We start from the raw sequence: 20491 nt of genomic DNA, 5'->3' as shown, positions 1-20491 counted from the left end.
CCCCTTCAGAGGACCTTGGAGACATCCCAAGACCTGGCGGGTCACAGTTTGGGAACCAAATGGAATCGATTGATTCTAAAGTCACCTCCCATTTCTTAGAACTCATGAAGCGTGTGTGTTCTCGGATGACTGTCCCGTTCACATCCCCAAACCGCCTTTGGCCCTGAGCCCAGTGAAACCCAGAGCGAAAAGCCCGAGGGTGCGCCGGGGGCCTCCTCCTCGCCCTGACCCCTGAAAATACCCCCCACCCCCCAACTCTCCAGCAACGCGGGGTGGAGAGAGTCCAAACCCTGCCTCCCGCGCCGAGGCGGGGCCAGAACTGGCGGCGGGACCCGCCCGAGGCCCGGGGTGCGAGAAGCACCTGCCGCCCGCCGCCCGCCGCGCGCCGCAGGTAGGCCGGGCCCCGGGGGAGGAGCGCGCCCAGGTGCTCGGCGGGGCCTGCGGGACCCGGGCTGCATCTTCCGCGCGCGCCCTCGGGGGACCCGGCGGCCGCAGGGACAACCAACGCCGGGGCTGCGGCCCGGGAGCTGCTGCAGCATAGGCGCCCGGAGCCGCAGGTGCGGGGCCCGCGGCCGGTGGGGCGGGTTCCTGGGGCGGGGTGGGGGGGCGTCTGCCCCGGCCCCGCCGCATGGGGGGGCGGAGGGGGCCGCCCGCAGGTGCCCGCAGGTGCCCGCTCGGCCGGCGGCGGGGCCCGGGGCGCGGCTCTCGTGCCCAGGCGCTCCCGGGCTCTCCGGGCCGGGCCGGGCGACCGAAACCCGCGAGCCGGGGCGCAGGCGGGCGGTTGTTTGGGGCGCAGCAAGCAGGTCGGTGACTCAGGCCGCTCCGGAACTCAGAGCGCTGAGCCAGGGGCTTTCTTGACCTTTTTTTTTTTGTTGCTATTTTGTTTTGTTTTAGGTGGTTTGACAGTTACCAGACTATGTTTACCCTGCTGGTTCTGCTCAGCCAACTGCCCCCAGCTAGCTTTGCGTTTCCTCATTGCACAAGAAGTCCCAAGGAGTCCAGGCATGCGGGAGAAGAAGGTGAGCACGCCCGGCTCGGGTTCCCGGGCTCCCCCCACCCCCACCTGGAAACCTGAGCCACCTGCGGCAGAAGTCCAACCAGAAAGTGTAGGCTCTGCAATCGCACGCCCCCCATCCATCGCAGAAGCCTTGAGATACCCTTTAGTTGAATTTGTGGTCTATTTGGCAATGCTGTGGTTATGTTAGGTACAATTTATACAAATCTATTGCTGTGAGTTACTTTTGATGAGCATGTATTTTAAGACCTGGTTTGTGGTTCACTGAATGGAACTTCTGAAAGTTCCATTTCAACTTCTGAAAATCAGTGAGTGCCGTTTTTCTGGATGAGGCTGTGTGGTAATGATAATGATCATAATTACTTGTTTTTCCTGGAAAGATGGACGGGGATTTCCAGGATCCAGTCTGGACTTGCTAGGAGACCCCCCCCCCTTAAGTTACTTAACCCCTTTCTGCTTGAATTTCTTCCCCTATAGAAATGATGCGGGTGGGGAGTAGATTGATCCCCGAGGTCCTTTTGGACAATGAATTTTCTGGTTATTTGGATAAAGTCAGATGGTTATGGAAGATTAGGTTTGGGGCTTAAGTCTAACCTAAAAAAAAGTCTAACCCAGAAAATAGAACCAGAAAAGAAAAAAAAAAATTGGCTTTGGCTTCAGCATCCCTCTCCTTGCCTAGTCATTGTGCTTCTCTATCCCCACACATTCCTGTCTCTTAATCCTTTTTATCAGATCTACTCTCAGCTCATTCTCACCTGGGAAGGATCTGTTACACTAATACTCCTGGACAACTTATTAATGATTAATACAGCTTGGTGTATTAAACCTTACAGGAGGGTGTGCATATATGTGTTTTAAGACAGACATCTTAACCCAAAGGAATAGGTATCTGAACCAAAGGAATCAAACCGTGATAGCAGAATTCTAGGCAGTTGAATAAGCTAGCTAATGAGAATAGGGAGAGATTTTAGAAGGAGATCCTTTGGGGCACTTGGGTGGCTCAGTGGTTGAGCATCTGCCTTTGGTTTGGGTCGTGATCCCAGGGTCCTGGGATCAAGTCCCGCATGGGGCTCCCCATGGGGAGGCTGCTTCTGTCTCTGCCGCTATCTCTGTGTCTCTCATGAATAAATCAATAAAATCTTAAAAAAAAAAAAAGAAGGAGATCCTTCTGGTGATCTCCCAAATTACATCACACGTGTAAGTCCACTCATATATAAGACTGAAGGTCCATACTCAGTGGGACCAGATGCTGATCCCCAGAATGCTGGTAAGTGTATTCGTTCACATAATGTAGACAGAAAAGGCATTCTTTCTCTCTCTCTCTTTTTTAAAGATTTTATTTATTTATTTGAGAGAGAAAGAGGGAGAAGCAGACTCCTTGCTGAGCAGGGAATCCAATGTGGGGCTGGATCCAAGGCCCCGAGATCATGACCTGAGCTAAGGCAAACACAGCTGACTGAGCCACCCAGGTGTGCCATAAAAGAGATTCTCAAGGACCTCACAAGCTATGGAAGGAATTCAGGGATCATACTTGAGTGCAGAAGGCTGGAAATATCTATGGGAAATGTAAATGAGGAATCCTATCTATTTTAAAAGCTGATTTGTTCAGTTTGTAATCACTTTATTAATACATACTATGTGCAAGGCCCTAATCTAAATACTGGAGGTATAACAATGAAAGACTGTAATCCCTGCCCTGGAGGACCTCTTCATCTGATGAGGGGGTGAAGTGTAAAGAATTAATTTCCGTAAGCTCTGGGACGGAGGTAGAAATAGAGAGCTCAAGAACAGAGTAGCAGTAACTCTATTTCCAAAGAGTTGTATGGCACAGAAGCCCATAATAAGTGGAGATAAGAAAAATAACTAGGAAAATAAGGGACCTTCAACTAAATTCTGATAAACCCCAAGGGTAGAGTTCAAGTGACTCAAAAGAAATTTATTTAGAAAATGTGGAGGGCCACCTGGGTGGCTCAGTGGTCTGCCTTTCGCTCAGGTCATGATTCTGGGGTCCTGGGATCCAGTCCTCCCTCTGTCTCTGCCTCTCTCTGTGTGTCCGTCATGAATAAATAAATAAAACCTTAAAAAAAAAAAGGAAACATGGAGAGTCAGGAAAAATGAAGAGAATGGAATATCTGGGTTGGTGGGTTTGAAATAGTGAAATGTACAGACAGCCTCTTAGGATGGCCTAAAATGGGAGAAACAGAAATGGGAGGAGAACCTGAGGCAAATGCTAAAGTACTAAGAACGTGCATCCTCCAGCAGTGGCCAGGGGAGAAGTTCAGGATGCTCCAGGACAAGGAGGTTTGCCTATTTGGATAACAAACAAATTACTTAAGATCCCAGTAGCAAAGGACAGTATAGAAATAAAGAGATAATCTAAGATCAAAAGGGAGACAGGCAAAAGTTTAACAAAGCACTGAAGGTCTAACGTCAACCACTGACTGAATCAGAACCTTCACAGTCAGGCAAGTGGCAAACAGCAGCCCCTGGAGGGCACATTTAATTTAGGAGTGAAGACTTTCACTGGCATAATTATTTCAGGAACAGTAAAAATGATGATTCTCTCTTTGAGAGTAGTTGAAAGTTGAAAGTAGTTCTATTGGACAGTATTTTTATAACTCAAATAACCTATTTGAAGGGAAGACCAACAAAGAGAAATTTGGCACTGCTTTCTTAGCCGATAAAATGTAAAGATCTTGCGTAACTGAGACATAGCAAAACAGAAGCAGATTTCTAATTCTCCATTGTGAAATTAGATTTCACATAGTAAGTATAGCTGAGTGAGGCAGGCCATGGGTTACTTCAGCACTAGTTTAGTATTTTAAACCTACAACAAGGGATCCCTGGGTGGCACGGCAGTTTAGCGCCTGCCTTTGGCCCAGGGCCGGATCCTGGAGACCCGGGATCGAATCCACACCGGGCTCCCGGTGCATGGAGCCTGCTTCTCCCTCTGCCTGTGTCTCTGCCTCTCTGTGTGTGTGTGTGTGTGACTATCATAAATAAATAAAAAAATTTTAAAAATAAAATAAACCTACAACAAGGGATCCCTGGGTGGCTCAGCGGTTTAGCGACTGCCTTTGGCCTGGGGCGCGATCCTGGAGTCTCGGGATCGAGTCCCACGTCGGGCTCCCGGCATGGAGCCTGCTTCTCCCTCTTCCTGTATTGTGTCTCTGCCTCTCTCTCTCTCTCTCTCTCTCTCATAAATAAAGAAAAAAAGAAAACCTACAACAGGGCGCCTGGGTGGCTCAGTAGTTGAGCATCTGCTTTTGGCTTAGGTCGTCATCCCGGGGTCCTGGGATCAAGTCCCACATCAGGGAGCCTGCTTCTCCCTCTGCCTGTGTCTCTGCCTCTCTCTGTGTGTGTCTCTCATGAATAAATAAATAAATAATCTAAAAACAAATAAAAATAAACCTACAACAAACTAATACCAGACTCTACCTATGAATTGCTCTAACCAGTAGAATTTAGGTCCAAGAGTTTCTTCCCAATGTAGAAAAGTTGAGTTCATTCATTCATTCAGTAAATAGTTTTTTGAGCACCTCGCATGTGTCAGGCACCACATGCCGACTTTAATGGAACTTTTTCGTCCAGTAAGGGGAACAGAGTGGTGACAAGTGGTAACATGGGTGGAAGTTGGTGGCAAGTGTGATGGAGAAAAACCAAGTATAGTAGGGGACAGGGAGTGCCAGAGGTGGGTCGGGGCTGGGGGGATGAGGTTTTAAGGTAACATTGAACAAAAGAACTAAAGAAGATGAAAAAGCAAACCGAAAGAAGAAAGTTCTATTCAGGGGAAACAGCAAATACAAAGGCGGGAGAGAACCAGGTGCGTTGAAAGCCAGTGTAGCTAGAATACCGTGTTAAGAACAGAGTATAGGGGAGCAAGGTGACCCCTTAGAGGGCCATTATGTGAATCCCAATGATAATGGTGACTTGGGAATTTTTTCATTTTGTCTCCATTTGGTGGTAGCATAAAATCTACATGACAAGGGAGAAGAAAGAATAGAAAGATTTTATCACACTGGTTCATTGCACTGTTCTTAAAATAGCTATCACCAGGGATCGCATTCTAGCTTCCCCCTTGATTCAAATAGCTCATATATGTTATTTATAACATAGAAATGTATATGCTGGGATAGTGGAGGCTGATAGAAATATAATGTAAACCTCATAAATAGTTTTAAAATTTCCAACAGCCACATTAAAAAAGTAAAAAGAGGGGCACTTGGGTGGTGCAGTTCGTTGAGCATCTGACTCTTGGTTTCAGCTCAGGTCTTGATTTCAGGATCATGGCATCAAGGCCCACATCTGGCTCACCCTCAGCATAGAATCTTCTTAAGACTATCTCTCCCTCTCTCTCTGCCCTACCCCCTGTGCTCTATCTCTCTCTCTCAAAATAATTCTTTTAAAAAGGTAAAAAGAGGGCGGCCCCGGTGGCGCAGCGGCTTAGCGCCGCCTGCAGCCTGAGGTGTGATCCTGGAGACCTGGGATCGAGTCCCATATTGGGCTCCCTGCATAGAGCCTGCTTCTCCCTCTGCCTGTGTCTCTGCCTCTCCCTCTCTCTGTATCTCTCATGAATAAATAAATAAAATATTTAAAAAAAAAAAAAGGTAAAAAGAATTGGTAAAATTATATATATACTATTTAATATTAATAACCATATTTAATCTAACCCATTATATCCAAAATATCATTTCCAAATATAAACAATACATTGAGATACTCTTTTTATTAAGTCTTTCAAATCAGTGTATATTTTACATTTATAGCACATCTCAATTCAAACTAGCCATAGTTCAAGTGCTCAATAGCCATATGAGCCTAGTGGCTACTGTTTTGAACAAAACAGCTCTATGAGATTCAGACCTGTTTGGAAAGGTGATTGACTAATGGAAAAAAATATCTTGGACAAGATGTGACTGTTCTCAAGGGGCTAAGTATAAATGGCCAAGCTGAGGTCATTCCCAAATCAGAATTAGTCTTCTAGGCCATGCTCTCTCATCAGTCCTGAGCTGTCTTTCAGTTGCCTACTTTAGTATATTCTTCCTTTATTTTTTATTTTTTTAATTTTTATTTATTTATGATAGTCACACACAGAGATAGAGAGAGAGAGAGAGAGAGAGAGAGGCAGAGACACAGGCAGAGGGAGAAGCAGGCTCCATGTACCGAGAGCCCGACATGCGATTCGATCCCAGGTCTCCAGGATCGCGCCCTGGGCCAAAGGCAGGCACCAAACTGCTGCGCCACCCAGGGATCCCATATTCTTCCTTTATAGTACGGGTTAGCAGTGTGAAATACCAAATTCTTTTAAGCATTTGTTGTAGTTTTCAGAGAACTTCTGAATTCCAGTCTCGGTAATGTGACCTGGAACAAGATTTCTTAAGCATTCTTTGTGTGCAACTAGAATGAGTTTAAAGTTTGTGGGTTTTGAAAATACTGCCATGGTGGGATATTTTGGTTTTGTGTTAACCTGTGTGTAACTCTATCGTGTTTACCATTTACGTTCCTGGAAAAGGTAAAGGGTGTCTTATAAAGCATTGTAGACACCTATGCAGGGGTTGAGTAGAGAAGGAAAGTTATTTCTTTAGGAGGGGCTGAATGTCTCTTAATTAACCTTATAATTACCTTATAGTTTTGCAAACTTAGAAGTTTAAAATTTTAGAAAGTTTTAGGATAAACTTGCTCTAAAATTTTTAACATAAATGTATTAATTAACAATTTTAAAACATAAGGAGATCTTAGTAATTGTTTATTTTCTAATTTTACAAATGAGGAAATGGCAACACAGAGATGTTAGTGATTTATCACAGATAAACAACTGAGAGCTAAGTCAAATCACAACCAAGGATCTCTGTCTTCTCTTAGTCCAATACTCTGTCCATTACACCAGACTGATTTTTCTCAGTCAAGATAATAGAGAGCCAACCCTTTATTATTATTTTTTTTTAGATTTTCTTTTTTTATTTGAGGGAGAGAAAGAGCAGAGCATGAGGAGCGCCAGAGGGAGAAGCAGACTACCCGCTGAGCAGGGAGCCCAGTATAGGGCTTGATCCCAGGACCCCAGGCTCATGACCTGAGCCAAAGGCAGACACTTAACTGACTGAGCCACCCAGGTGCCCCAAGAGCCAATGCTTTGAAGTAGAAGAGTCTAGGGAAAAGTGATATTTAAATAATTTTCATTTACGCTAATAATTTTGGACATAACCAGGACAAGTATTTTATGGACTTATGCTAATATTTGTATTTCATATTTAGCAGACATTGCTTTTACTGATGACATTTCTTTTTTTTTTTTTTTTTTTACTGATGACATTTCTTATCATCAGAATTTAAAATCATACAAGGGCACCTGGGTGGCTCAGTCAGTTAAGCAGCTGCCTTCGGCTCAGGTCCTGATCTCAGGGTCCTGGGTCCCTGCTCAGCAAGGAGTCTGCTTCTCCCTCTGCCCCTCCCTCTGCTTGTGCTCTTTCTCTCTCTCTCAAATAAATAAAATGTTTTTAAAAAGAATTTAAAAGCATACAAAAAAGTTTGGTATAATTTTACATCAATTTTACATTCCCTTTTTCCATAATTAAAACAGAAGTGTTCTCTATTTTATCAGCCTTTGAAACCTGTTTCTTTATTAGTCTTCACAGCAAAAGAAGAAGCAAACCTTTTCATACATAGACACCTGCTATATAATAGATTTGATTTGGAGCTCTTCACGCCCGGTGACCTAGAAAGAGAGTGCGAAGAGGAACTTTGCAATTATGAAGAAGCCAGAGAGATTTTTGTGGATGAAGATAAAACGGTAATTTGGTTGACAATGTCAATTGGCTGGAAATTTATTAAATCATACTTAAGAAGGGATCCCTGGGTGGCGCAGCGGTTTGGCGCCTGCCTTTGGCCCGGGGCGCGATCCTGGAGACCCGGGATCGAATCCCACATCGGGCTCCCGGTGCATGGAGCCTGCTTCTCCCTCTGCCTGTGTCTCTGCCTCTCTCTCTCTCTCTCTCTCTCTGTGTGACTATCATAAGTAAATAAAAAAAAATTTTAAACACACACACACACACACAAAAAAGAAAATAGCACTTTCAGTCATCAGAGATTTTATGCTTTAAATAAAATCGAGATTTTATACCTGTTATCCCTTTGTACTTCCTTAAAATGCTTATTAACCTATTTATACTTGGCTTTATACTTAATTAAATGGACTTAGAGTAGTTAGCAGATTATCGATTGTGTTGTGATTTTGTGTGTGTGATGTTAATTGTATTTAAGAACAATCAAGTACTGGAGCGAATTAAATTTTAGGATATTATTTGAGTTAGTCCTCGAGTCAAGCTTCAATCATTCTAGACTCAGTGCAATTTTTCCTACCAGTGACTTTATCTTTTCTGACTACTGTATTTATTCTCAATCTACTATGTGCCAAGTGCTCTGGCCAGAGACTGAAGATACAAAATATCTAGTCTCTGCATCCAGGAGTTTATTGTTTGATATATCTGTGTAATTGCAGGGAGAAACTTTTAGAAGTTCTCCTTTGAAATGTAATTAAATCCTGTCTACCAATCTTGAGACAGTACAAAACAAACGAACAGCACAGTTCCTATTATAGTCTAGCATATTCTTAGAGAATGTTAAGTGACCCAACTTCTTTACTTTTGTAAATTAAATTAGCAGAGCTCCTTTTTTCTCTTCCTTAGGTGTTCCACTTTACTCTTTGATCAATAAGAACAGGGAACTCTAGGTATCCTTCGAGTGCAGGTATTAATGGGGCTTAATTTTTTTTTCTCCCCAAATTGTGCCCAGCCTCTCATTCCCTGCTGACAGCTGTCACATTGGCTAGAGAAGGAAAACAAAGTCTAGATTTGTAGTTGTGCCTGTTGAAATCTTATCCTGTTTTTTGCAAACCCTTTTTATAATTGTATTGTAGTTCCTTCCCATCTGCTTCATTCTCTCAAGTAACACTGAACTTGAAGAGTCTTAGGGATGTCTTTTCCCCAGATCAATCCCTTTCAATAAAATCTCCTAGCAAACCGAGGGCCCACTTTGCGTAGAAAAATTCAGGCTCCTTTTCAAACTTGGTAATAGGGGCAGCCCCGGTGGCGCAGCGGTTTAGCGCCGCCTGCAGCCTGGGGTGTGATCCTGGAGACCCAGGATCGAGTCCCACATCGGGCTTCCTGCATGGAGCCTGCTTCTCCCTCTGCTTGTGTCTGCCTCTCTCTTCACTCTCTCTGAATGAATAAATAAGTAAATCTTTAAAAAAAAAAAAAGTTTAAAAAAATCCTTTAGAAAAAAAAACTTGGTAATGGGTCTACTGCTTCCGCACCTTCGGTGCTGTCACTGACTCTCTAATGCAAGAGTCTCGTCTGATACCTGAGCAGATACCATGAGCAGGTGAAGAGAATGGCAGCGTACAGTAGCAGAGAGCTGGAGCTGGCAATAATCCCCTGACCAGTTCCTGAGAAACAGTGATGGGTGGTAATGCTTTAATTAGAGTGAGTCAAGTCCTCCAGCTTGAATAAACTAGTATACTACCTGTGACACATGCCAAGAATTTACCATCCCAGTCCGGGTCATTGGGATCAAATGATGATAAAACAGTGAAATAGGGATGCCTGGGTAGCTCAATGGTTGAACGTCTGCCTTTGGCTCAGGAAGTGATCCCAGAGTCCTGGGATCAAGTCCTGCATTGGAGTCCCCACAGGGAGCCTGCTTCTCCCTCTACCTGTGTCTCTGCCTCTTTGTCTCTCATGGATAAATAAATAAAATCTTTCAAAACAAAACAAAACAATGAAATAAACTTGGAAAATGTACCTTTCTCTTAGATGGCATTCTGGCAGAAATATTCCATCAAAGGACCAACCACAAAATCAGGTAAGGCAAGAATTGATGAAATTGAATGTTTTTCCCGCCCTCTCTCTATTATAATACATTTTAGTTTTATTATTTGAGTTTGGCTATTGCTCAACATACATGCCTTGTAAATCCAGGGATGATTTCTCAATTATACACTGGGCTATCTAAGACAGAGGAAGCCACATTCATCTTTATACACTGAAAATCAAGTTTGGTGAGATACTAGGGAAATGAGATAATAGGCTTAAAGGTGTTTTAAACAACTCAGCTAAGTCAAGACTTGCACAGAATAAAAGTAGGACTCCTTTAGTTCCAAGTAGTAAGCTATTTTAATTTTTTTTTTTTTTACAATTACAAGTAAATGGAATACTTCTGCTACTAAGTAAATGAAGACTGTTAGAATTAGATAACTTCTATAGAGGGGAGAACCTTTATATTATCTGTATTATCATCTCTAGCTGCTTTTTCAGTCAGGTCTTTTTTGCCAGCTCTTCCTTCATTCCCCTCAAATACAGCCCCAGCTAGAGGAGACTTTATCACCTTGCTATGCTAGTGTTGCTTAGTATGTTTATCTGTGTGTTTAATACCAAATGTGCCTAGTTGAACAAAGAATATGTATAGTCTTTCTTTTTTTTTTCTTTTTTCTTTTTTTTTTTTTTTTAGTATCTCTACACCCAGCATGGGGCTCAAACTCATGATCCTGAGGTCAGAATTGTGTGCCTTTCTGACTAAGCCAACCAGGACCCCAGAATATGTTTAGTCTTGAATGCTATCCATTTAATATGACCTATTTACAGTAAATAAAACTATAACCAGGGCTTTTAGAAAGTGTTATTTACAAATTTTGGCTGCTAGCAGAAAGACTTTGTAAAGAGATCAATATTAGGGGATCCCTGGGTGGCTCAGCGGTTTGTCACCTGCCTTTGGCCCAGGGTGCGATCCTGGAGTCCCAGGATTGAGTCCCACGTCGGGCTCCTGGCATGGAGCCTGCTTCTCCCTCCTCCTGTGTCTCTGTCTCTCTCTCTCTCTATGTCTATCATAAAATAAATAAATATTTTTTAAAAAATCAATATTATTAGATTTTTAATAGTATGCTTAGATCAAGTGTTAAATTTATTGAAATCAGAGGCATCGAGGTGGCTTAGTTAGTTGAGCATCTGCCTTTGGCTCAGGTCATGATCCCGGGATCCTGGGATCAATCCCCACGTCAGGTTCCTGCCCGGTGGGGAGTCTCCTTCTCCCTCTGCGCCTCTCCCAGTTCCTGTATTCCTTCTCTCTCAAATAAAATAAATAAAATCTTTAAATAAATAAATCTATTGAAATCATAGGCAGTTCTTTTCAGTTGATATAGTTACGTTATTTTGTTGATTTCTCTTAAGATGCCAACAGAGAGAAAATTGATGTCATGGGCCTTCTGACTGGATTAATTGCTGCCGGAGTATTTTTGGTTATTTTTGGATTACTTGGTTACTATCTTTGTATCACCAAGTGTAACAGGCAACAATATCCCAGGTAAGTACCAAGTAAAAATATTTATTTTACTATTGTACATTCTATATTGTTATATTTAAATGGATAAAAATGGCTGCCTGTTTTTAAAAATAAACATTTTATTTTGAAATAATTTTGGATATACAGGAAGGTGCAAAGATCACAGAGAGTTCCCATCCTTCACCCATTTTCTCTCCTTGTTAATATCTCATATATCATAGTACATTCGTAAAACAAACCAACTAACACTGGCACGTTACTTTTTTTTTTTTTTTGGTACTTTACTTACTATTAACTAAACTCCAGACCTTATTAAGATTTCACCAATTTTGCCATTCGTGTCTTTCTTCTGCTCCAGGACCCACTTAAGATACCACATGGCATTTAGTTGTCATTGTCTCTCCAGGCCCTGCCGGTCTATGACAGTTGTTTGCCCGATTTAACACATAAACAACAAAATGATGCAATTCCTAAAATCCTTCAAAAGAATACAAGAGGATTCACAAGCGTCAGCTTGATTTTTTAATACTCCTTTCTAAGCAGAGAGTAGATGCCAGTGTCCCTACTTTGTTTCCAGAGGCAGAAAGTTCCATCATTTACTCTGAGTCACAGTCTTAGCAGATCCAGCCATGTAGCTACCCAAATAGAAACAATGTAACTGGCTTTTAAATTCAACTATTTTGGGATCCCTGGGTGGCTCAGAGGTTTAGCGCCTGCCTTCGGTCCAGGGCATGATCCTGGAGTCCTGGGATCGAGTCCCACATGGGGCTTCCTCCATGGGGCCTGCTTCTCCCTCTGCCTGTGTCTCTGCCTCTCTCTCTGTGTCTTTCCTGAATGAATGAATGAATGAATGAATGAATAAATAAATAAAATCTTAAAAAAAAAGACAGTTTAAAAAAAAATAAAATCGGGATCCCTGGGTGGCACAGCGGTTTAGCGCCTGCCTTTGGCCCAGGGCGCGATCCTGGAGACCCGGGATCGAATCCCACGTCGGGCTCCCGGTGCATGGAGCCTGCTTCTCCCTCTGCCTGTGTCTCTGCCTCTCTCTCTCTCTCACTGTGTGCCTATCATAAAAATAAAAAAAAATTTTAAAAAAATTAAAAAAAATAAATAAAATAAAATCAACCATTTTTATTGGTAATTTAAATTAAATAAAAATGAATGAAATAAAAATGGTTGCAACTTAAAGATAATAGCACATTAATAAAGCTTGATTAAGATTCATAAAAGCCATATTATTTGGACAATAGAACCTCAACATCCTCATTAAAAGAAAAAGTTATTCTCTATTATCTCTATTATTTTCTCAGTAAGTGCAGATGAGTAAGTGTAAAAGTAACCTTATTCAAAAAAAGTGCCAGGTGCTAAACAGTATTCGAAATTGATGCTTACATATCTCTATTCACACTTTCAAATCAATCATGAGAAAAGCTCATGATGGTGACCAAGTGACAAGAGGATTATGGAAATAGTGGTGATGATTGCACAACATTGTGAATAGAATTAATACCACTGAGTCATATACTTAAAAATAGTTAAAAATGGCAAATTTTATGTTATATGTATTTTACCACTACAAAATTTTTCTTTATTATAAGTTGAGAGTTTGGGGCAACAGATGTGGAATTAGGATTCATCTATTGGAGGATAAAACTAAATCCATGGGTACCCTGAAGCCATGAAAGTAGGCAAGTTCTCTGAGGGTGATGTAAGGACAGATGGAAAAGGACAGAGTATTAAAGGGTACCCACAGCAAGGTACAGAAAGAAGACATGCCAGAAAGAGGGCAGAGGACAGGGGCAACATAAATTGTAATTCTAGGGATCCCTGGGTGGCGCAGCGGTTTGGCGCCTGCCTTTGGCCCAGGGCGCGATTCTGGAGACCCGGGATCGAATCCCACGTCGGGCTCCCGGTGCATGGAGCCTGCTTCTCCCTCTGCCTGTGTCTCTGCCTCTTTCTCTCTCTGTGTGTGACTATCATAAAATAAATAAAAATTTTAAAAAAATTGTAATTCTATACCCAAGCTAGAATTCCTGAACAGCTAGCTTCCTGAGGCATTAACATGACCTGTAGACATAGACAAAGGAGTTTGTCAGAGACCTCTGTAAATCCTGCAAAAATCTGAGAAATGATGGGGATCCCTGGGTGGCTCAGCAGTTTGGCGCCTGCCTTCGGTCCAGGCATGATCCTGGAGTCCCCGGATCGAAGTCCCACATCGGGCTCCCTGCATGGAGCCTGCTTCTGTCTCTGCCCCTCTCTCTCTGTGTGTGTGTCTATCATGAATAAATAAATAAAGTCTTTTGGCGCAGCGGTTTGGCGCCTGCCTTTGGCCCAGGGCGCGATCCTCGAGACCAGGGATCGAATCCCACGTCGGGCTCCCGGTGCATGGAGCCTGCTTCTCCCTCTGCCTGTGTCTCTGCCTCTCTCTCTCTCTCTCTGTGACTATCATAAAGAAATAAAAATAAAAATAAAATAAAAATAAAAATTTTTTAAAAAATAAATAAAGAAAAGAAAAATCTGAGGGGATCCCTGGGTGGCGCAGTGGTTTAGCGCCTGCCTTTGGCCCAGGACGCGATCCTGGAGACGCGGGATTGAATCCCACGTCGAGCTCCCGGTGCATGGAGCCTGCTTCTCCCTCTGCCTGTGTCTCTGCCTCTCTCTCTCTCTCTCTCTCTGTGTGTGTGTGTGTGTGTGTGTGTGTGACTATCATAAATAAATAAAACAATTAAAAAAAAGAAAAAGAAAAATCTGAGAAATGAGAGAAAGTAAGGAAGAACTTGCTTAATTTTTCATAAGCCACTATCTTTTAAGCTGAGACACTTTTATTAACTTCCCTTATTGAAAAAAATAAAAAATAAAAAAAAACTTCCCTTATTGAACAGATAGGAAATGAGCAAGGTCTTTCTATTTTTCTAGGACTTTTTTTTTTTCTAGGACTTTTGACCAAAATTTTATTCAGTGTGGCTTTCTCTACAAGTAGGGGAGGAAGTCCTGGAAACTCCCAGACTAATGAAAATCTAGGCAAAATTTGTCTTTGGAGACTCTTCTTGCCTTTTATCTTTCTTTTCCTCCCCATTTATAATGTCTTCCCAAAAAAGTTCATGTATACTCTCATGTTTAAGAATTGTACTCAAGCGACACCTGGTTGGCCCAGTGGTTGAGCATCTGTCTTTGGCTCAGGTCATGATCCTGGGGTCCTAGGATGGAGTCCTGCATCAGGCTCCCTGCAGGGAGCCTGCTTCTCCCTCTGCCTGTGTCTCTGCCTCTCTCTGTGTGTCTCTCATTAATAAATTAATAAAATCTTAAATAAATAATAATTGTGCTCAAGATCTGTGATAGCACAGCCATTATTCAGTGTCCTCCTGCATGGTATTTTCTTCTCTCTTCTCTTCATTTTTCTGCATTTTTCCACTTTTCTGCACCACTACATCTCCTTACCTTAGGCCTTTTTTCTCTGAAAACTTCTAGCTTCTTTCCTGCTGAAGGTTAGAAGCAGAATTCAAAGGCACAGGGAGCAAAATAGTTTTATTACATACATTTTCTGTGTATGTTACTGTAAAATTTTAAAACTTTGAATATCTCTTATTCTAAGATTTTATTTATTTATTTTAGAGAGAGAACGAGAGCAGGGGGCGGCAGGTAATAGGAGAGGGAGAGAGAGAATCCTAAGCAGACTCCAGGCTGAGTGCAGAGTCTACCTGTGGGGTTGATCTCACAACCTCAATATCACGACCTGAGCTGAAGCCTACAGTGGGCTGCTTAACCTCCTGAGCCACCCAGGCATCCCTAAATATCTCTTATTTTAAAAGCAAGATTAGTGATACTTACTTAATGTTAGTACAGTATAATACTGTACAGATCACAAATCATTTTTACATCCATCATCTAACTTTGATCCTCAGAGCAACCCTTTGATTTTAGGGAACACTGAACACTAGGTTTATAAGACATTCTCTTATTTTGGGATTACCTTTTCAACAAATACTAGAGTACTTTTCATCTATTATCCCAAGAAATTCTTCTAGCAGAGTTATTTGTCTGCTTTCTACATTTTGCACGTCTGAAAATGGGGGAAGGGTGAGGAAATATTTGAGAAAGAAAAGAGTAAAAAATAAGATCATTTTCTGTCTCATTCCTCTGTCAAAACAAGCCAAGAAATGGGAAACAAGATCTTTTCATTTCTTGTTTCCTATATTTTATGGAAGAAAATAGGCATAGTATGATGTTAGTTTATTTGAGTTGTTTTTGGTGCCTACTTTCTGATATCAATCATTTAAGATATATGTAAGAAATCACCATGTAGATTATTTAATATCTTTAATGCAATTATAATATTGTTTCTGTATCTGAAATTTGGAAGTCAACACGGAAAAGTTTATTTGTTCAAATAAAACATCTGTCTCTCCTGTTCTCTATAAACAAACAAACAGAACTTTTCATCATAAACTAATGAACATGGCAAGTGACTAGCCTACCAGAAACCCGCTCCAGATTTCTGACAGAGGAGGAATTGTGTTGAGCCCTCTAAGTAAACTTGTGATGGATGCTTTCCGTCACCCCTCAGCTATTGAAGGGCTGACTGTCCAGTTCCTAGATTACACAGATCTTCTTCACTTCTCTCCGCAGTCATCCTCTTTCCTTTCCTCCAGTTTCATATCTCATGGTGCCTCCAAGGAAAAGGTGTACTAAGGTGCAAAGTGACTGCCTTAGTTTGGAAAAGTTTACAGTATTTTGAGTCTGCCTGTCTCTTGTCGGGAAGAATATTGTAAATATTGACGAGAAGTTGATTACTTATGAATTTTAATTACCTTATTAGCCATAGTTCTAGGAGCTTAATTTATGCATAAGTGCTTCATAGACAGCCAACTTTAGAGTCCAAACAGATCAATTTACTAATGTTTAAATTATAATTCATAATTCAATAATGAGAAGGGAAAACACAGGCTCAAAACACCAGACCCAATGTTGCATTTTGATTTTCATTGGCTAATATAGCTGACAGAGTTTTGTGAAAATGGTGGAACTTGAACTAGGCCATATATTTTTTTAATTATTGGCCTTAGGTCAATGGAGTGGGGAAAAGCCAATAATCTGAGAAAGCAAACAACAGCAGTGAAAGCACAGAGGCAGGACACAGAATTCCTTGCACATATAGAGAAGTGTAGGGAGGCTACCTTGCAAGAGCAGAGAGCTGTGAAAAATAAGGAGAGGCCAGAATAAGGGAGGCTTTTAAAAGGAGATATGGGAGTTGACTTAGTGGAAAGTAGGCTGCAGGTTAGACTTTTGCAGAGACGAGAGACATGATAGAGGTGCTATTTAGGAGAGAAGGCCCAGGCAGCAGGACTGCAAGGGAAACAGAGATGAGAGACACACCTCAATATCATGACCTGAGCTGAAGCCTACAGCTTCGTGATTATCTCTGTGACATCAGTCTCCTTGGCTTGGAGTAACGCTACCTTTTGACAAGAAAGGATTTTGTTTCACACCATATTTTGAGAAAGTTCTCATTCAGAAGTGTGAGAAAAAGGGAATTAGCATGTTCTGAGTATTTGTCATAGTGTTCCAGACACTGCTTAGGTACTTGACATACAAAATCTTTCTGCTACACACAAAACAACTCTGTTGAGGTAGCTATTACTGACCTCATTTTACTGTGAAGGAAACAAATAACTTGCCTTTGGCCACACAGCTATGAAACAAGAAGATCCAGTTTCATATCCATGTCTGACCCCCAAGCTCTTGACCTTTCCACCATACCAACACTTTTTCAGAGTCTATGGGTAAAATAAAAATGTTGTTATATTAATAAACTGGGTTCAACTTTTATCAAAAGTCAGTTGGGTTTTTTTTTAATATTGCCATTTTAGCCTAAAAATGCTGCCTTTCTAGACCTAAATGCTGTGTCTCCATTTAGTTCTTCACCTACCTATGTAAGAAGGCACACTCCCTCCATCATTTTCAGAAGACCTGAGGAGGCTGCCTTGAATCCATCACCACTTTCAGTGGAGGACACGGGATTACCTTCCTATGAACAGGCAATGGCACTCACCAGAAAACACAGTGTTTCCCCGCCACCACCATACCCTGGGCCAGCAAAAGAGTTTAGGGTGTTTAAAAAGTCTATGTCACTCCCATCTCACTAGGCCCGCCATGGTGGTATGGGAGATTCGTGTTATTTGAATGGTTCATTTTTCCATGAACCACAGAGACATGTCATTTCAGCCCTTTATGACAAACTGCAAGGAGTGAAGAAAGAATAAACACCACAGCAGTTCTGTTGGTATCTTGGACCTGAACTTGATCATTATCAGCTTGATAAGAAACTTTACCCTTGCAATAAAGAAGAGAGCACTTTTTTGTTTATTTTAATGGTGCAGAAAATCTGTGTTACAGATGCCATAGCTAGAACTGGTGCACTATCTTTTGTACAAATAAAGGTTGCAGATTTCTCGTGTTGGATATAAAACAAGAATTTCTGATCATCAGATTATCCAAAGTCAGGATAGTGAACCCACTCTTTATTTCTTTTTGGTTGGAAATACTTCACAAAATAAGACACTTCAGTATAAACTGGTGGCCTTAATATAATCACTTGGTTTTACATTTTAAATTATTGCATAGCATTCACCACTTTTGTAGGTTTTAGTTGTTAACAATTACTCATGTTTTGTTATGGAGTGGAGTAAGTAATTTTTAAAAATCACTTGATGCAAAAAAAAAAATCACTTGATGCAGAGTTAGGTCTTCAGAAGGTACAGTGTTGCAATGGCAAGGATTTGGAAGGGTTGTTATACTATCAAATACATAGTCTTCAAATCTAGGAGTGACTAGAACTTGATAAAGTTGCCCATGCTACTAATGAGTAGACACATCCTTTTCATTGCTAAATTATCTATATATAACTACATGTAATTCTTTATTTTGAAACTCTGTTGATGTTTATAAATAATAGTTCAAGAACCTAGAAAAAATTAGTTTACTTTTCTGCTATTAAAATAATACTAGGGCAGCCCTGGTGGCGCAGCGGTTTAGTGCCCCCTGCAGCCCGGGTTGTGATCCTGGAGACTCAGGATCGAGTCCCACATCGGGCTTCCTGCAGGGAGCCTGCTTCTCCCTCTGCCTGTGTCTCTGCCTCTCTCTTCGCTCTCTCTGAATGAATAAATAAATAAATCTTTTAAAAAAAAATACTAACTAAAGTTATCAGCAACCCCTTGTACCTGTTAGCGTCTGGACACAAAACACCATTAGTAATAATTTTAACTTATACTTTGTCTCTTCTTCTAATTGTATATATGACCAGTCTTCCTTAACAATGTAATAGAATATAAGCTATAAACCTCTGGAGTGAGTATGTTTGCACACATTTATGTGAATGGGTGTGGATGTAGATGTGGATTTGTTTTCTCTTTGCAGGAACTCAAGAAATAACATACGCCTGAGAAATAAGAGAAAATTCTGTTCTTTTTGTTTTGCTAGGCATTATATTTTCCTATTATTTAAGACCATTTGTAAAATTATATTTTCTTTTATAATTTTTATGGAAGTGAGACTAAAACCCACACATATTTGGTAATTCTTTCCAATTAAATATTCAGAAAGCATAATCATTACATGTGTGTTTCTGTCTCTTAAGACAACATGATCTTAAGGCAGATATAAGCAAGACCTTACTCATTACAGACTGCCAAACACTTTATCCTTCTAGATTTTGGGGTCTCTTCAGTTGCTTGTCACAAAGAAATTATCTAGCAACATTTAGATATAATTAGGGAAAGTGGTCTTTTAATTTTATTATTTTATTTTTTTAAAGATTTTTTAAACATGAGGCTTGAACTCACAACCCGGGATCAAGAGTCACACATTCCACTGACTGAGCCAGCCAGGCACCCCAGCAAAAGTAGTCTTTTTAAAGCCACCTATAGGACCTATAAAAATTTTACCACTATGGGGCTGGCTCAGTAGGTAGCGTATACAACTCTTGATCTTGAGGCCATGAGTTCAAGCCCCACTTTGGGTGTAGAGATTACTTAAAAAAAAATTTACCATTAGTCATACCTTGATTTTACATATGGACTATTTTCTCATATAACTTTGCACTTTGCCCTTATTTTCATTCTCTCCAAAAGGTCAGAGGCAAACCCTACTTTGTTCACTTTGTAGCAATCAAACTAAGGCATAGAAGGATAATTTGCCCTAAATCTAACATATTGGTGAGAGCTAGGTTTAGAAGGAGCAAACACGAGCACCTGGGTGGCTCAGTGGTTGAGCATCTGCCTTCAGCTCAGGTTGTGATCCCAGGGTCCTGGGATCGAGTCCTGCATCAGGCTCCCAGTAGGGAGCCTGCTTCTCCCTCTGCCCATGTCTCTGCCTTTCTCTGTGTGTCTCTCATGGATTGAAAAAAAAAGGGGGGGGGAGCAAACACACCTTTCTTTTCTTTCTTTTCTTTTCTTTCTTTCTTTCTTTCTTTTTTTTTTTTTTTTGGTGGTTTTATAAAAGCACAGGGACAGGACCTATGGCAGTAAGAGCTGCCCAGACACACCTTTCTTTTTTTCTTTTTTTTAATTTATTTATTTATGATAGTCACAGAGAGAGAGAGAGAGAGAGGCAGAGACACAGGCAGAGGGAGAAGCAGGCTCCATGCACCGGGAGCCCGATATGGGATTCGATCCCGGGTCTCCAGGATCGCGCCCTGAGCCAAAGGCAGGCGCCAAACTGCTGCGCCACCCAGGGATCCCCAGACACACCTTTCTAAGCCCATCTCTTACCCACAGAATTATGCTAATTCAAATTATAAAGAACAAGGATCTTATTACTTAATTCTAGCTCTGTATGAGAAAGTTATGTCCATCTAACATACATACATAAATATATATAGATTCATATATTACATACATGTATATGTATTCTCACACACATGTATTTCTTAAGATAAATAGAAATATAAGACAGGAGCACCTGGCCAGCTCTGTTGGAGGAATATACTACTCGATCTCGGGGTCATAAATTCAAGCCCACATTGGGTGTACAGATTACCTAAATAAACTTTTTTTTAAAAGGAAAAAAAGAAATATAAGACAGAATGTATCTCTTATTGAATAATTATTTGAAATATTCCTCGAACTTGTTTACTACCACTGACTCATAAGA

The 20491-nt window shown here is 41.3% G+C and overlaps 1 protein-coding gene across 2 annotated transcripts; it reads left to right on the top strand.

The window, feature by feature from the left end:
- Positions 1-261: 261 nt before the first annotated feature.
- Positions 262-19760, top strand: PRRG4 (proline rich and Gla domain 4). 2 transcript variants are annotated; one of them, XM_055300738.1, is made up of 6 exons: positions 262-391; positions 895-1019; positions 7639-7802; positions 9823-9871; positions 11233-11365; positions 17259-19760. In XM_055300738.1, the coding sequence occupies exons 2-6, from the start codon at positions 917-919 to the stop codon at positions 17485-17487; spliced, it is 678 nt and encodes a 225-aa protein (XP_055156713.1). In that variant the 5' UTR covers positions 262-391; positions 895-916; the 3' UTR covers positions 17488-19760. The 2 variants fall into 2 exon arrangements, with proteins under 2 accessions (XP_055156713.1, XP_055156712.1); XM_055300737.1 differs by having other exon boundaries at positions 263-557.
- The last annotated feature ends 731 nt before the right edge of the window (positions 19761-20491 follow it).

This window comes from Nyctereutes procyonoides, unplaced genomic scaffold (genome assembly GCF_905146905.1).
Source record: "Nyctereutes procyonoides isolate TBG_1078 unplaced genomic scaffold, NYPRO_anot_genome, whole genome shotgun sequence".
Lineage (NCBI taxonomy): Eukaryota > Metazoa > Chordata > Mammalia > Carnivora > Canidae > Nyctereutes > Nyctereutes procyonoides.
The sequence above is the reverse complement of the archived record's forward strand: the minus strand, read 5'-3'. Positions and strand labels throughout refer to the sequence as shown.

Bases quoted from the DNA above. Each gene is read 5' to 3' on its own strand.
- PRRG4 (XM_055300738.1), top strand. From the start codon at position 917: ATGTTTACCCTGCTGGTTCTGCTCAGCCAACTGCCCCCAGCTAGCTTT. The intron at 1,020-7,638 runs GTGAGCACGCCC...TTTCTTTATTAG, and splicing joins CAGGCATGCGGGAGAAGAAG to TCTTCACAGCAAAAGAAGAA. The intron at 7,803-9,822 runs GTAATTTGGTTG...CCTTTCTCTTAG, and splicing joins TTGTGGATGAAGATAAAACG to ATGGCATTCTGGCAGAAATA.